This window comes from Salmo trutta, chromosome 13, assembly GCF_901001165.1.
Source record: "Salmo trutta chromosome 13, fSalTru1.1, whole genome shotgun sequence".
NCBI lineage: Eukaryota > Metazoa > Chordata > Actinopteri > Salmoniformes > Salmonidae > Salmo > Salmo trutta.
This window is the reverse complement of record NC_042969.1, coordinates 38,035,144-38,052,628: the sequence shown is the minus strand read 5'-3', so window position 1 is coordinate 38,052,628 and position 17,485 is coordinate 38,035,144. Positions and strand designations below refer to the sequence as shown.

Genomic DNA, 17,485 nt, shown 5'->3' with positions numbered 1-17,485 from the left:
CGTGTGTCATGTATGTGCTTTAACTGAGCTTACAGGGAGCAGCAGGAGGATCAGCAGCTGAAACAGAGAGAGAGAGACATAGAGAGAGAGAAACATAGAGAGAGAGAGAGAGATAGAGAGAGAGAGAAACATAGAGAGAGAGACAGCAAGAGAGAGAGAGAGAGACAGCGAGAGAGAAAGCGAGAGAGAGAGAGAGAGAGCCATAGAGAGAGAGAGAGCGAGAGAGAGATAGAGAGAGAGAGACATAGAGAAAGAGAGCCATAGAGAGACAGAGTTGGAGGGAGGAGGAAAATAAGCCCAGGCACAGGGAGACAAAAGCTGCAGAGAGAGAAGACTGTTCCCTTCTTGCCCTCCACTCAAAGAACAACGGAGGAGGAGGAGGAAGAAGACAAAAGGAGGAGGGAGGCGTACAGTACTGAACATACTGGAACTGAATTCATAGGCTCCTTTATCTTTACCCTCCACCATGTTTTAGGGGGATTCTACACTAGTAAATTTGACTGCTGGCTTCTTCTTCAGCTCTAAAAAGAAAGAAAGAAAGAAAGAAAGAAGGATGTCGGGGAAGAAAGAGTTTGACGTGAAACAGATCCTCAGGCTGCGTTGGCGCTGGTTTAGTCATTCATCCCAGAGTTCTGCCGGTGGAGGAGGAGGAGGTGGAGGAGGAGGAGGAGTAGGATACCTCCAGGAGAGCTTTGATCACAGAGGGACCCCAGTCCAGGGCAGGCTGAAGAGTCACTCCCGGGACAGAGGTGGCAGCGGAGGGGGACTCTGGAAGCAGAACAGCAACAGTCCGGTCCATAGTATCCTGGCCCCCACGCCTGTCTATGTCAGAGGCAGTAATCAATCATGGCACCAGCAGAACATTATCCAGCACCTGCAGCAGCATGACGGCCACGAGCTGCCTAAGAACAGCAGCTCACCTAACAACACCAGGAAGGAGGACTGCTCCAAGAGCAGCCAGGAGAATGTGAAGAGTGTAGAGGAGTCCTCGGAGGCGGAAGCAAGACACAGGTATGGCAACGCAGGAGACACATATGGATGAAACTGAGTCAAAACAATCATAGTCAGATTAAGAACCAAGTTCGGTAAAGCCAGAGGCAGTTGTATTTTCCAAGAGGTAATTGCTTTAGCACCTTGTTTACATGCACAGTAGGCCAGTGGTATAAGTTACTTAATAAGTACAAATACTGGAAAGTATTACTTACAGTATGTCGTTTTCTGGGGTATCTGTACTTCACTTTACTATTTATATTGTTGATAACTTTTACTTTTACTTCACTACATTCATAAAGAAAATAATGTATTTTTTACTCCATACATTTTCCCTGACACCCAAAAGTACTTGTTACATTTTGAATGCTTAGCAGGACAGGAAAACGATCTTATTCACACACTTTTCAAGAGAACATCCCTGGTCATTCCTACACATGCTTCAATTGTAAATGATGTCTGTGTTGGAGTGTGCCCCTGGCTTTCCATAAATAAAAAAAACTAGAAAATGGTGCCGCCTGGTTTGCTTAATATAAGGATTTTGAAATTACTTATACTTTTGATGCTTAAGTATATTTTAGCAATTACATTTACTTTGAATACTTAAATATATTCAAAACCAAATACTTTTAGATTTTTTATACATTTTACTGGGTTATCACTTTTACTTGAGCCATTTTCTATGAAGGTACCTTTACTTTTACTCAAGTATGACAATTGGATACTTTTTCTAACACTGCAGTAAGCTATGGTGGAGGTTCACAAAAGAAGTCTGCATTGACAAAAATGTGAGCCAGCCATTATTCCAAATAGGTGAAAGCCTAAATTGAGTTGCATTATTTTGTGAGTCCATTTTTGTAATATTTGTTTTATTATTACGATATTTATACAAATCATTATACAAATACAATTATCAGATTTTATTTTTGTCATGGCTGTCGTTGGGTAGAGAGGACCAAGGCGCAGCGGGTTGCATGTTCATCATTATATTTTATTAAATAAATGTGAAAACAAAGAATGACAGTTTCACAGGCTAATACTCACAGCAGTGCGAAATACAACTACCCAAAAACTACAAACAAAGCACATACCTATATACAGGACTCTCAATCAGAGGCAACTAAAAACACCTGCCTCCAACACCCAATTACCTAGACATAGAAATACAAAGAACTAGAATGAAACTAGAAATACAAAACATAGAACATAAACCAAAACCCGGAAATAATAAATCAAACACCCCTACAATGTACATAACCCCCGAACCACATGAAACAAATACCCTCTGCCACGTCCTGACCAACCTACAAATACAAATAACCCCTATACTGGTCATGATGATTAACTATACAGTTCCCCATGATGATTAACTATACAGTTCCCCATGATGATTAACTATACAGTTCACCATGATTAACTATACAGTTCCCCATGATGATTAACTATACAGTTCACCATGATTAACTATACAGCTCCCCATGATGATTAACTATACAGTTCCCCATGATGATTAACTATACAGTTCCTCATGATGATTCACTATACAGTTCCCCATGATTAACTATACAGTTCCCCATGATGATTAACTATACAGTTCCCCATGATGATTATTTATACAGTTCCCCATGATGATTCACTATACAGTTCCTCATGATGATTAACTATACAGTTCCCCATGATGATTCACTATACATTTCCCCATGATTAACTATACAGTTCCCCATGATGATTAACTATACAGTTCCCCATGATGATTAACTATACAGTTCCCAATGATGATTAACTATACAGTTCCTCATGATGATTAACTATACAGTTCCCAATGATGATTAACTATACAGTTCCCCATGATGATTAACTATACAGTTCCCAATGATGATTAACTATACAGTTCCCCATGATGATTAACTATACAGTTCACCATGATTAACTATACAGTTCCCCATGATGATTAACTATACAGTTCACCGTTCCTCATGATGATTAACTATACAGTTCCCCATGATGATTAACTATACAGTTCCCCATGATGATTATCTATATAGTTCCCATGATTAACTATACAGTTCCTCATGATGATTAACTATACAGTTCCCCATGATGATTCACTATACATTTCCGCATTATTAACTATACAGTTCCTCATGATGATTAACTATACAGTTCCTCATGATGATTCAGTATACAGTTCCCCATGATTAACGATACAGTTCCTCATGATGATTAACTATACAGTTCCTCATGATGATTAACTATACAGTTCCCCATGATTAACTATACAGTTCCCCATGATAATTAACTATACAGTTCCTCATGATGATTAACTATACAGTTCCCCATGATGATTAACTATACAGTTCCCCATGATGATTATCTATATAGTTCCCATGATTAACTATACAGTTCCTCATGATGATTAACTATACAGTTCCCCATGATGATTCACTATACATTTCCGCATTATTAACTATACAGTTCCTCATGATGATTAACTATACAGTTCCTCATGATGATTCAGTATACAGTTCCCCATGATTAACGATACAGTTCCTCATGATGATTAACTATACAGTTCCTCATGATGATTAACTATACAGTTCCCCATGATTAACTATACAGTTCCCCATGATAATTAACTATACAGTTCCCCATGATGATTCACTATACAGTTCCCCATGATTACCTATACAGTTCCCCATGATGATTAACTATACAGTTCCCCATGATGATTCACTATACAGTTCCCCATGATTACCTATACAGTTCCCCATGATGATTAACTATACAGTTCCCCATGATGATTCACTATAAAGTTCCCCATTATTACCTGTACAGTTCCCCATGATTAACTATACAGTTCCCCATGATTAACTATACAGTTCCCCATGATGATTAACTATACAGTTCCTCATGATGATTAACTATACAGTTCCCCATAATTAACTATACAGTTCCTCATGATGATTAACTATACCGTTCCCCATGATGATTCACTATACAGTTCCCCATGATGATTAACTATACAGTTCCTCATGATGATTAACTATACAGTTCCCCATGATGATTAACTATACAGTTCCCCATGATTAACTATACAGTTCACCATGATTAACTATACAGTTCCCCATGATGATTAACTATACAGTTCACCATGATTAACTATACAGATCTCAATGATGATTAACTATACAGTTCCCCATGATTAACTATACAGTTCACCATGATTAACTATACAGTTCCCCATGATGATTAACTATACAGTTCACCATGATTAACTATACAGATCCCCATGATGATTAACTATACAATTCCCCATGATGATTAACTATACAGTTCCTCATGATGATTCACTATACAGTTCCCCACGATTAACTATACAGTTCCCCATGATGATTAACTATACAGTTCCCCATGATGATTAACTATACAGTTCCCCATGATGATTCACTATACAGTTCCTCATGATGATTAACTATACAGTTCCCCATGATGATTCACAATACAGTTCACCATGATTAACTATACAGATCCCCATGATGATTAACTATACAGTTCCCCATGATGATTAACTATACAGTTCCTCATGATGATTAACTATACAGTTCCCCATGATGATTAACTATACAGTTCCCCATGATTAACTATACAGTTCACCATGATTACCTATACAGTTCCCCATGATGATTAACTATACAGTTCATCATGATTAACTATACAGCTCCCCATGATGATTAACTATACAGTTCCCCATGATGATTAACTATACAGTTCCTCATGATGATTCACTATACAGTTCCCCATGATTAACTATACAGTTCCCCATGATGATTAACTATACAGTTCCCCATGATGATTATTTATACAGTTCCCCATGATGATTCACTATACAGTTCCTCATGATGATTAACTATACAGTTCCCCATGATGATTCACTATACATTTCCCCATGATTAACTATACAGTTCCCCATGATGATTAACTATACAGTTCCCCGTGATGATTAACTATACAGTTCCCAATGATGATTAACTATACAGTTCCTCATGATGATTAACTATACAGTTCCCCATGATGATTAACTATACAGTTCCCAATGATGATTAACTATACAGTTCCCCATGATGATTCACTATACATTTCCCCATGATTAACTATACAGTTCCCCATGATGATTAACTATACAGTTCCCCATGATGATTCACTATACAGTTCCCCATGATGATTCACTATACAGTTCCCCATGATTAACTATAGAGTTCCTCATGATGATTAACTATACCGTTCCCCATGATGATTCACTATACAGTTCCCCATGATGATTCACTATACAGTTCCCCATGATGATTCACTATACAGTTCCCCATGATTCACTATACAATTCCCCATGATGATTCACTATACAGTTCACCATGATTAACTATACAGTTCCCCATGATGATTAACTATACAGTTCCTCATGATGATTGACTATACAGTTCCTCATGATGATTAACTATACAGTTCCACATGATGATTAACTATACAGTTCCTCATGATGATTAACTATACAGTTCCCCATGATTAACTATACAGTTCCCCATGATGATTAACTATACAGTTCACCATGATTAACTTTACAGTTCTCCATGATGATTAACTATACAGTTCTCCATGATGATTAACTATACAGTTCACCATGATTAACTATACAGTTCTCCATGATGATTAACTATATAGTTCCCCATGATTAACTATACAGTTCCCCATGATGATTAACTATACAGTTCACCATAATTAACTATACAGTTCCCCACGATTAACTATACATTTCCCCATGATGATTAACTATACAGTTCCCCATGATGATTAACTATACAGTTCCCCATGATTAACTATACAGTTCTCCATGATGATTAACTATACAGTTCACCATGATTAACTATACAGTTCCCAATGATGATTAACTATATAGTTCCCCATGATGATTAACTATACTGTTCCCCATGATGATTAACTATACAGTTCCCCATGATGATTAACTATACAGTTCCTCATGATGATTAACTATACAGTTCCTCATGATGATTAACTATACAGTTCCCCATGATGATTAACTATACAGTAGCTACTAAATTAGCTGTGTAGTTACTAAACTCCAACTGGTACAGCTGCCCTTATAACTCACCTGGGGAGTAGTTCACTGGTACAGCTGTCTTTATAACTCACCTGGGGGAGTAGTTCACTGGTACAGCTGTCTTTATAACTCACCTGGGGAGTAGTTCACTGGTACAGCTGTCTTTATAACTCACCTGGGGAGTAGTTCACTGGTACAGCTGTCTTTATAACTCACCTGGGGGAGTAGTTCACTGGTACAGCTGCCTTTATAACTCACCTGGGGAGTAGTTCACTGGTACAGCTGCCTTTATAACTCACCTGGGGAGTAGTTCACTGGTACAGCTGTCTTTATAACTCACCTGGGGAGTAGTTCACTGGTACAGCTGTCTTTATATCTCACCTGGAGAGTAGTTCACTGATACAGCTGTCTTTATATCTCACCTGGGGAGTAGTTCACTGGTACAGCTGTCTTTATAAGTCACCTGGAGAGTAGTTCACTGGTACAGCTGTCTTTATAACTCACCTGGGGAGTAGTTCACTGGTACAGCTGTCTTTATAACTCACCTGGGGAGTAGTTCACTGGTACAGCTGTCTTTATAACTCACCTGGGGAGTAGTTCACTGGTACAGCTGTCTTTATAACTCACCTGGAGAGTAGTTCACTGGTACAGCTGTCTGGGGAGTAGTTCACTGGTACAGCTGTCTTTATAACTCACCTGGGGAGTAGTTCACTGGTACAGCTGTCTTTATAACTCACCTGGGGAGTAGTTCACTGGTACAGCTGTCTTTATAACTCACCTGGGGAGTAGTTCACTGGTACAGCTGTCTTTATATCTCACCTGGAGAGTAGTTCACTGATACAGCTGTCTTTATATCTCACCTGGGGAGTAGTTCACTGGTACAGCTGTCTTTATAAGTCACCTGGAGAGTAGTTCACTGGTACAGCTGTCTTTATAACTCACCTGGGGAGTAGTTCACTGGTACAGCTGTCTTTATAACTCACCTGGGGAGTAGTTCACTGGTACAGCTGTCTTTATAACTCACCTGGGGAGTAGTTCACTGGTACAGCTGTCTTTATAACTCACCTGGAGAGTAGTTCACTGGTACAGCTGTCTGGGGAGTAGTTCACTGGTACAGCTGTCTTTATAACTCACCTGGGGAGTAGTTCACTGGTACAGCTGTCTTTATAACTCACCTGGGGAGTAGTTCACTGGTACAGCTGTCTTTATAACTCACCTGGGGAGTAGTTCACTGGTACAGCTGTCTTTATAACTCACCTGGGGAGTAGTTCACTGGTACAGCTGTCTGGGGAGTAGTTCACTGGTACAGCTGTCTTTATAACTCACCTGGGGAGTAGTTCACTGGTACAGCTGTCTTTATAACTCACCTGGGGAGTAGTTCACTGGTACAGCTGTCTTTATATCTCACCTGGGGAGTAGTTCACTGGTACAGCTGTCTTTATATCTCACCTGGGGAGTAGTTCACTGGTACAGCTGTCTTTATAACTCACCTGGGGAGTAGTTCACTGGTACAGCTGTCTTTATAAGTCACCTGGAGAGTAGTTCACTGGTACAGCTGTCTTTATAACTCACCTGGGGAGTAGTTCACTGGTACAGCTGTCTGGGGAGTAGTTCACTGGTACAGCTGTCTTTATAACTCACCTGGGGAGTAGTTCACTGTTACAGCTGTCTTTATAACTCACCTGGGGAGTAGTTCACTGGTACAGCTGTCTTTATAACTCACCTGGGGAGTAGTTCACTGGTACAGCTGTCTTTATAACTCACCTGGGGAGTAGTTCACTGGTACAGCTGTCTTTATAACTCACCTGGGGAGTAGTTCACTAGTACAGCTGTCTTTTTAACTCACCTGGGGAGTAGTTCACTGGTACAGCTGTCTTTATAACTCACCTGGGGAGTAGTTCACTGGTACAGCTGTCTTTTTAACTCACCTGGGGAGTAGTTCACTCACACATTCTACTCTACAGGACAAAGATACACAAACCACTAGAATATCTTAAAATTATTCAATGGACGTTATAGTCGTTATGCATGGTATCACAGACGACTTTGTGTTTTTGTGCAGATAAGGCTTCCAAAGCCGTTTGCTTTATTCCTGTGAGAATAAAAATGTATATATTCAGTTTGACTCAACATGGTCTTCAGCTCAGTCAGCAGCAATAGAGACTTTAGTGCACTTTAATGTATTCATCCTGGGAGTTAAAGTGGTTACAGGAAGAACACCCATTACATCAGAGAGAGGAGAGAACACAGTAACAGGCAGACAGACAGGCTTTATAAAACAGACAGAGAGAGAGGAGAGAACACAGTAACAGGCAGACAGACATGCTTTATAAAACAGAGAGAGAGAGAGGAGAGAATACAGGCAGACAGACATGCCTTATAGAACAGAGAGAGAGAGAGAGAGAGAGAGAGAGAGAGAGAGAGAGAAAAAATACGGACAGACAGGCCTTATAGAACAGTAAGAGAGAGAAAAGAGAAGGACAAATACATGAATATTAATTATCCACACTAGAGGATCAAAATATGACAGTTCTTATGAAAATAGTTTTTTTCAATTGTTCTCCAGAAACATAGTAATATCTCAGATTGGGATATTAAACTCCCACTCCCATATATCTTTTTGATGCTTTATCTGTTTGCTAGTTCATCTCTGGCATATAAATTTTTTTTGTAAAGTAACCTATAAAAGGATCATGTTCAAATACATACTTGGGAGTTTGTGGGTGTGTTATCTTGTATTGTTGTGTACAATTTTTAGCCGATTTTATATTCCAGGTAATTTCTGGGGTGATATCTTGTTCTGCTTGTGTTTTTGCAGGGAAGTAAACAGGTGTTGCTATTGAAAGGTGAGCATTCAGAGATGAAGAGGATCTGTTTCCCTTTATCCTCTATGAAGTTTGGTTGTCCCTAAACCGGGAAGGTTGCTGCTAACGTGCGCTAATGTGACTAGAATGACGTTGTGTACAACAGTCAACTTTCTGGGATATAGACATGTCTTATAAATGCTTGTTAATCTCACTGCAGTGTCCAATTAACAGTAGCTATTACAGTGAAAAAAATACCATGCTATTGTTTGAGGAGAGTGCACAACAACAAAACATTTTTATCATGGCAACTAGTTTGATACATTCACCTCTGAAGGTAAATAATGTACTTACATTCAGTAATCTTGGGGTGGCAGGTAGCCTAGTGGTTAGAGCTTTGGTCTAGTAACCGAAAGGTTGCAAGATTGAATCCCTGAGCTGTCAAGGTAAAAATCTCTCTTTCTGCCCCTGAACAAGGCAGTTAACCCACTGTTCCTAGGCCGTCGTTGAAAATAAGAATTTGTTCTTAACTGACCTGCCTAGGTTAAATAAAATTACAAAAAAGAAGACATTTTTGTTCGGATTTGTCATTCTGAGGGTCCCAGAGATAAAATGTAACATGTTTTTTTTGTTATCAATTTTTATGTTCAAATGTAGGAACTGGGTTCTACAGTTTGACCCCACTGCTGTCTCTGGCTCAACACCCACCCCGCCCTGCCATCTAGAGGTGTGATAGTTAGTGTATAAGCTAATTATCCATCATGTACGACATTCCTGGGAGTGTGTAAACTTAATTTATTTTATTACCATAGCATTTTTGTATGTTCTCTATAGTTATGTACTTGAAAATGTATCGATTGACCAATTCGGCACATTTGGGCAAACTCCTGGCAGACTTGATTCAAAATATTGTGCAGTAATGTAATTCTTTACTAGATCAGTCTGGAATTTTGCACACACAGTGCTGCCATCTGATGGCCAACATCTAAATTACACCTAGACTCCTATCTGAAAGTATGGCCTTTCTCTTGCATTTCCAAGATGTTTGTATTATCTTTTACCCGATCTAATGTGTTATATTCTCCTACTTTAATTTCACATTTCCACAAACTTCAAAGTGTTTCCTTTGAAATGGTATCAAGAACATGCATATCTTGCATCAGGTCCTGAGCTACAGGCAGTTAGATTTGGGTATGTCATTTTAAGTGAAAATTGAAAAAAAGGGTACGATCCTTAAGAGGATTTTATCCCATTTATGGCAAACTCAGGAGATGAGCCCTTCACAGACACTGATCCCAAAACAAGGCTTTCTATGCCTGGAGATCAGAGGTATTCAAACTTTTTCAGCAGGGAACCCATTTTTTTTGGCCTGAACTTCTAATAGTGTTACCAATATTAATGGTGTTACAAAAATGAATAGAGGGTTACCAATATTAATAGCTTTACCAATATTAATAGTCTGTTACCATTATTAATAGACTGTTGCTAATAATAACAGTATTACCAATATTAATAGAGTTTTACCAATACTAATAGACAGTTAACAATATTAATAGTGTTACCAAAATGAAGTGTTACCAAAATTAATAGTGTTACCAATATTAATAGAGTTTTACCAATATTAATAGAGTTTTACCAACATTAATAGTGTTACCAATATCAATAGTGTTACCAATATTAATAGAGTGCGACCAGTATCAATAGTGTTACCAATATTAATAGTGTTACCAATATTAATAGTGTTACCAATAATAATGGTGTTACCAATATTAATAGAGTTTTACCAATATGAATAGGGTTACCAATATTAATAGAGTTTTACCAATATTAATAGGGTTACCAATATTAATAGTGTTACCAATATTAATAGTGTTTATTTAGGGGTTTCATAGCAAAAGGGGTGAATACATATGCACACACCACTTTTCTGTTTTTGAATTTTTTTGAATTTTATGAGACAAGTTAATTTTTTCATTTCACTTCACCAATTTGGACTATTTCGTGTATGTCCATTACATGAAATCCAAATAAAAATCAATTTAAATTACAGATTGTAATGCACCAAAATAGTAAAAACGCCAAGTGGGATGAATACTTTTGCAAGGCACTGTACATGTACAAATTACCTCAATTACCACTACTAACCTGTACCCCGCATATTGACTCAGTACCGGTGCCCCCTCTACATAGGGCTTGTAAGTAAGCATTTCATGGTAAGGTGTTGGTAAGGTGTTGTAAGGTGTTGTACCTGTTATATTCGGCACATGTGACAAATAACATTTGATTTGAGACAAATCGAGACAGGCATTGATCAATAGAAATGTCAAACACACAAACTGAGTGTGGGGATGGTGGAAGAACATCACAGGGTCATATTTAAATTGTCTCAAATCACTAGCCTACATCATCTCCTCCTATGAAAATGTATTGATTACTCTGTATCTGTTTTCAATTATTATTTAATTGGAATACCGGTAGCTACTTTTTGGTATGATTCATCGGTACAGCACTTATTCGATCAGTGAAACATTGTAGGATGAGTTGTATTGGAATTAAACATAAATATAAAATTACATGTAGTGTAAATGTAAATATAAATATTTGATATTTTTTATATGAAACATCGTCAGCAAAAACATATTTAAAAGCACATTTTCTATCAGGCTGCATGCTGTTTAATGTAGTTAACTACAGTGCCTTCGGAAATTATCCAAATCTCTTGATTTTTCCCCACATTTTGTTAGGTTACAGCCTTATTCTAAAATGGATTAAATCGTTTTTTTCCCCTCATCAATCTACACACAATACCCCATAATGATAAAGCAAAAACAGGTTTATAGAAATATTTCCTAATTTACCCTTTACTCAGTACTTTGTTGAACCACCGTTGGCAGCGATTACAACCTCGAGTCTTCTTGGGTAGGACGCTACAAGCTTGACACACCTGTATTTGGAGAGTTTCTCCCATTCTTCTCTGCAGGACCTCTCAAGGTCTGTCAGGTTGGATGGGGAGCGTTGCTGCACAGCTACTATTTTCAGGTCTCTCCAGAGATGTTAGATCGGGTTCAAGTCCGGGCTCTGGCTGGGCCACTCAAGGACATTCAGAGACTTGTCCCGAACCCACTCCTGCATTGTCTTGGCTGTGTGCTTAGGGTCATTGTCCTGTTGGAAGGTGAGCTTTCGTCCCAGTATGAGGTCCTGAGTGCTCTGGTGCAGGTTTTCATCAAGGATCTCTCTCTACTTTGCCTCAATCCTGACTAGTCTCAGTCCCTGCCGCTGAAAACATTCCCACAGCACGATGCTGCTACCTTCATGCTTCACTGTAGGGATGGTGCCAGGTTTCCTCCAGACATGACCTTGGCATTCAGACCAAAGAGTTAAATCTTGGTTTCATCAGATCAGAGAATCTTGTTTCTCATGGTCTGAGATTCTTTAGGTACCTTTTGGCAAACTCCAAGAGGGCTGTCATTTGCCTTTTACTGTGGAGTGGCTTCTGTCTGGCCACTCTGCCATTAATGTCTGATTGGTGGAGTGCTGTGGAGATGGTTGTCCTTCTGGAAGGTTCTTCCATCTTCACAGAGGAACTCTAGAGCTCTGTTAGAGTGACCAAGGCCCTTCTTCCCCCGACTGCTCAGTTTAGTCGGGCGGCCAGCTCTAGGAAGAGTCTTGGTGGTTTCAAACTTCTTCCATTTAAGAATGATGGAGGCCACTGTGTTCTTGGGGACCTTCAATGCTGCAGAAATGTGTCGGTACCCTTCCCCAGATCTGTTCCTCAACACAATGCCTGTCTCGAAGCTCTACAGACAATTCCTTCCACCTCATGGCTTGGTGTTTGCTCGGACATGCACTATTAACTGTTGGACCTTAAATAGACAGGTTTGCCTTTTTAAATCATGTCCAATCAATTGAATGTACCAGAGGTGGACTCCAATGAAGTTGTAGAAACATCTCAAGGATGATCAATGGAAACAGGATGCAGCTGAGCTCAATTTCGAAGCTCTGTCTATATCATTATGGGGTATTGTGTGTAGCTTGTTCACTATCTTTATTTATTTAATCCATTTTAGAATAAGGCTGTAACCAAATAAAATGTGGAAAAAGTCAAGGGGTCTGAATACTTTCTGAAGGCACTGTATATCTAGTATGGAAAAGTCTTTGTTGAGAAGATGGTGGGCAGGCAGTGGTCTAAGTGAACTATATCTAGTATGGTCAAGTCTTTGGGTAGGCAATGCTGTAGAACTCTTGAACTGCTCGTTCAACGAACTGGTTATTATGTTAATAATATGGACTCAAACAGAATGGGTCAAGCATGATCAAAAACACAGCTGAATCATTTTTCTCCCGCTGCTTTATGCTATTCTTCCAAGATGATCAAATGGTCCCTTGTGGCTCAGTTCGTTGAGGCTGGCGCTTGCAACACCAAGGTTGTGGGTTTGATTCCCGAGGGGGACCAGTATGGAAAAAGTTATAAAAAAATGCATCCATTACTGTAAAATTCTTGGATGAGAGTGTCTGCTAAATTATGTAAATACCCTGTTACTCTGCGCAATTCTACCATGAGGATCAAATACCCTGTTACTCTGTGTTATTCAACCATGAGGATCAAATACCCTGTTACTCTGTGTTATTCTACCATGTGGATCAAATACCCTGTTACTCTGTGTTATTCTATCATGAGGATCAAATACCCTGTTACTCTGTGTTATTCTACCATGAGGATCAAATACCCTGTTACTCTGTGTTATTCTACCATGAGCATCAAATACCCTGTTACTCTGTGCTATTCTCAATCATCTCTAATGAAATTCCATTGAGCTCCTTCAGTGGCCCATGATAAGGGGCCGTTAGTGAACTCCTCAAAAATTAAATGACCTTCCAAGTTGACGGTACAGATCAGATAACATAGATATGATGTACTTTAAAAAAATATATCTTGTAATATCAAGTCAATAACATCTATCCCAGGATGGAGAGATAAACAGATGATTGGAGATGTATTCTGATGTATTTTAATGCACAGTGGTATCTGTCTATTATAAACATTTATTTTACCTTTATTTAATTAGGCAAGTCAGTTAAGAACAAATTCTTATTTTCAGTGATGGCCTAGGAACAGTGGGTTAACTGCCATGTTCAGGGGCAGAACAATAGATTTTTACCTTGTCAGCTAGGGAATTTGATCTTGCGACCTTCCGGTTACTAGTCCAACGCTCTAACCACTAGGCTACCTGCCTCTAACCGCTAGGCTACCTGCCTCTAACCACTAGGCTACCTGCCTCTAACCGCTCAGCTACCTGCCTCTAACCGCTAGGCTACCTGCCTCTAACCGCTAGGCTACCTGACTCTAACCGCTAGGCTACCTGCCTCTAACCACTAGGCTACCTGCCTCTAACCACTAGGCTACCTTCCTCTAACCACTAGGCTACCTGCCTCTAACCGCTAGGCTACCCGCCTCTAACCGCTAGGCTACCTGCCTCTAACTACTAGGCTACCTCCCTCTAACCGCTAGGCTACCTGTCTCTAACCGCTAGGCTACCTGCCTCTAACCACTAGGCTACCTGCCTCTAACCGCTAGGCTACCTGCCTCTAACCGCTAGGCTACCTGCCTCTAACCGCTAGGCTACCTGCCTCTAACCACTAGGCTACCTACCTCTAACCGCTAGGCTACCTGCCTCTAACCACTAGGCTACCTGCCGCTCCATCATCGGTTTCACACGCATCAAAAGCTAACCGAATGTACGTAGTATTTGATAAAAATATTCACATTGATTCCCTCTGACATCTGGGTGGTGATCCAATTACCTTTCACATCATAAATTGGTTGACGTGTAATTTCGGACAATCTCATAAATCTACCAAATCAGAATCTGGATGTCAAAAAACATGAATTCCAGTCTCTTGCCACCAGCACATTTAAGTCATAGTCATTAGTCAAACTTGGTTTCTCTCAATAAACCCACACCCAACCAATATATCACAGTGCACCATTGGATTTCTCCTTGGACGACTTGGATTTCTCCACATCACTAACATTCAAACGATCCTCTCATTGCCGCTTTAACAAACAATGTCTCAACCTGCTTTCTCTGAAAATATACGACATAACCCCCAAAAAATCGAAAACCCTGACCCCTTTTCCTTATAACATTCTAACAAGAGGTTTGAGTCAGCAGCTGTTCCCATGAATGATATCTCAATTCCACCCTCAATCGCCTTGGAAGAGAAATACCACCACCATCTCCCTGTCAATGGCAGTAACTCAGTTGTTTTTCATGATGGCTTATAGGCTCTCAGTTGGTGGTTGACACCCAGTCTGATGTTAAGATCCCATTAAACATAGGGAATAACCAAGCAGTAGGAGGATGTATTACCTAGTAAGAAAGCAATTGTTAAAGAATTTGCAAGATACAACAAAATAAAAATCTAACAACCCCCTTTTCCAATTCAAATGTTATGTTTATATCCTTTAAATGTGTTGCTAGGGACCTATCCAAACAGGTAAATGTAGGAGCTGTTTTTATTGTGGGTCTAATACATTAAATGTGTTGCTATGGACCTATCCCAACAGGTATCCCTGTAGGAACAGTCTTATTGTGCATATTTTGCCAACTAGGGGAAGTGGTTTGCTAACACCTGCTAATTTTCCACTTAAATATATATTTCCCCTTTCCTGAAGTCCCCCAGGCCTTGGCAGAGTGATCATATAGGTAATCTATGGATGTGGAATGCCAAATCTCACTGAGGAATTGAATGTAATTTTCACTACCAAAGGCAAAACCTATTTCTACATGCAATACATTTTCAGCATATTTTATAGTACACACACATATCACATATCAGCAAGCACTACGAACACTCACACCCCTGTAAATATGAACGGTTGAATGGGCTGTGAAACCACACATTCTAAAGGGTGGCAGATAACCTAGAAGTTTAGAGCGTTGGGCCCTTAATTGGAAGTTTGCTGGTTTGAGTCCCTGAGCCGACTAGATAAAAAAATAAGCAGCCGGTGTGCCCTTGAGCAAGGCTCTTAACCCTAGTTGCTCTGGATAAGAGTATCTGCTAAATGAGTATGTAAATGTAAATACATGTCTGATTGTATGCCTCTTCATTTAAACCGAACTGACGTACTATAAATCAATATCTTACCGGCTATATCCTACATTATGTATCAAGGCAGGGGAGACATTACGCTGACAAGACGACTTTACTGATACGCTTTGCAACACACAGTGTTGTCTCAAATAGCACCCTATTCCATATACAGTGCACTTCCATTGACCAGAGAACAGGGTGCCATTTGGGACGCTATGGTCCCTGGTCAAAGGTAGTGCTCTATAGGAAACAGGGTGCAATTTGGGACGCAGTCAGGGGGGTTCATAATAGCAGTGAGGGAGAGATACAGTATATTGAAAGAGTATATTGAAACAGTATATTGATACAGTATATTGAAACAGTATACTAATATACTATTTTGATACAGTTTATTGATACAGTATATTGATACAGTATATTGGTACAGTATATTGGTACAGTATATTGATACAGTATATTGGTACAGTATATTGGTACAGTATATTGATACAGTATATTGGTACAGTATATTGATACAGTATATTGATACAGCATATTGGTACAGTATATTGGTACAGTATATTGATACAGTATATTAATATACTATATTGATACAGTATATTGATACAGTATATTGATACAGCATATTGGTACAGTATATTGGTACAGTATATTGATACAGTATATTAATATACTATATTGATACAGTATATTGGTACAGTATATTGGTACAGTATATTGATACAGTATATTGGTACAGTATATTGATACAGTATATTGATACAGTATACTGGGGCAATAATCCTTTCCATTAATAGCTGATGCCCCTGGTAGATACAGACACAAAGAGACCTGATACCTCTGGTAGATACAGACACAAAGAGACCTGATACCTCTGGTAGATACAGACACAAAGAGACCTGATACCTCTGGTAGATACAGAAACACAAAGAGACCTGATACCTCTGGTAGATACAAACACAAAGAGACCTGATACCTCTGGTAGATACAGAAACACAAAGAGACCTGATACCTCTGGTAGATACAGACACAAAGAGACCTGATACCTCTGGTAGATACAGACACAAAGAGACCTGATACCTCTGGTAGATACAGACACAAAGAGACCTGATGCCTCTGGTAGATACAAACACAAAGAGACCTGATACCTCTGGTAGATACAGACACAAAGAGACCTGATACCTCTGGTAGATACAGACACAAAGAGACCTGATACCTCTGGTAGATACAGACACAAAGAGACCTGATACCTCTGGTAGATACAGACACAACGAGACCTGATACCTCTGGTAGATACAGACACAAAGAGACCTGATACCTCTGGTAGATACAGACACAAAGAGACCTGATACCTCTGGTAGATACAGACACAAAGAGACCTGATACCTCTGGTAGATACAAACACAAAGAGACCTGATACCTCTGGTAGATACAGACACAAAGAGACCTGATACCTCTGGTAGATACAGACACAACGAGACCT

General features: G+C 39.4%; 1 protein-coding gene across 3 annotated transcripts in view; it reads left to right on the top strand.

The window, feature by feature from the left end:
- Positions 1 to 215: 215 nt before the first annotated feature.
- Positions 216 to 17,485, top strand: part of LOC115205753 (kelch-like protein 4) — a 45,145-nt gene continuing 27,875 nt past the window's right edge. For all 3 annotated transcript variants that reach the window (XM_029772050.1, XM_029772051.1, XM_029772052.1), the window contains exon 1: positions 216 to 1,011. In XM_029772050.1, the coding sequence (XP_029627910.1) occupies positions 554 to 1,011 (458 nt within the window). In that variant the 5' untranslated portion in view covers positions 216 to 553. The remainder of the gene's footprint in view (positions 1,012 to 17,485) is intronic.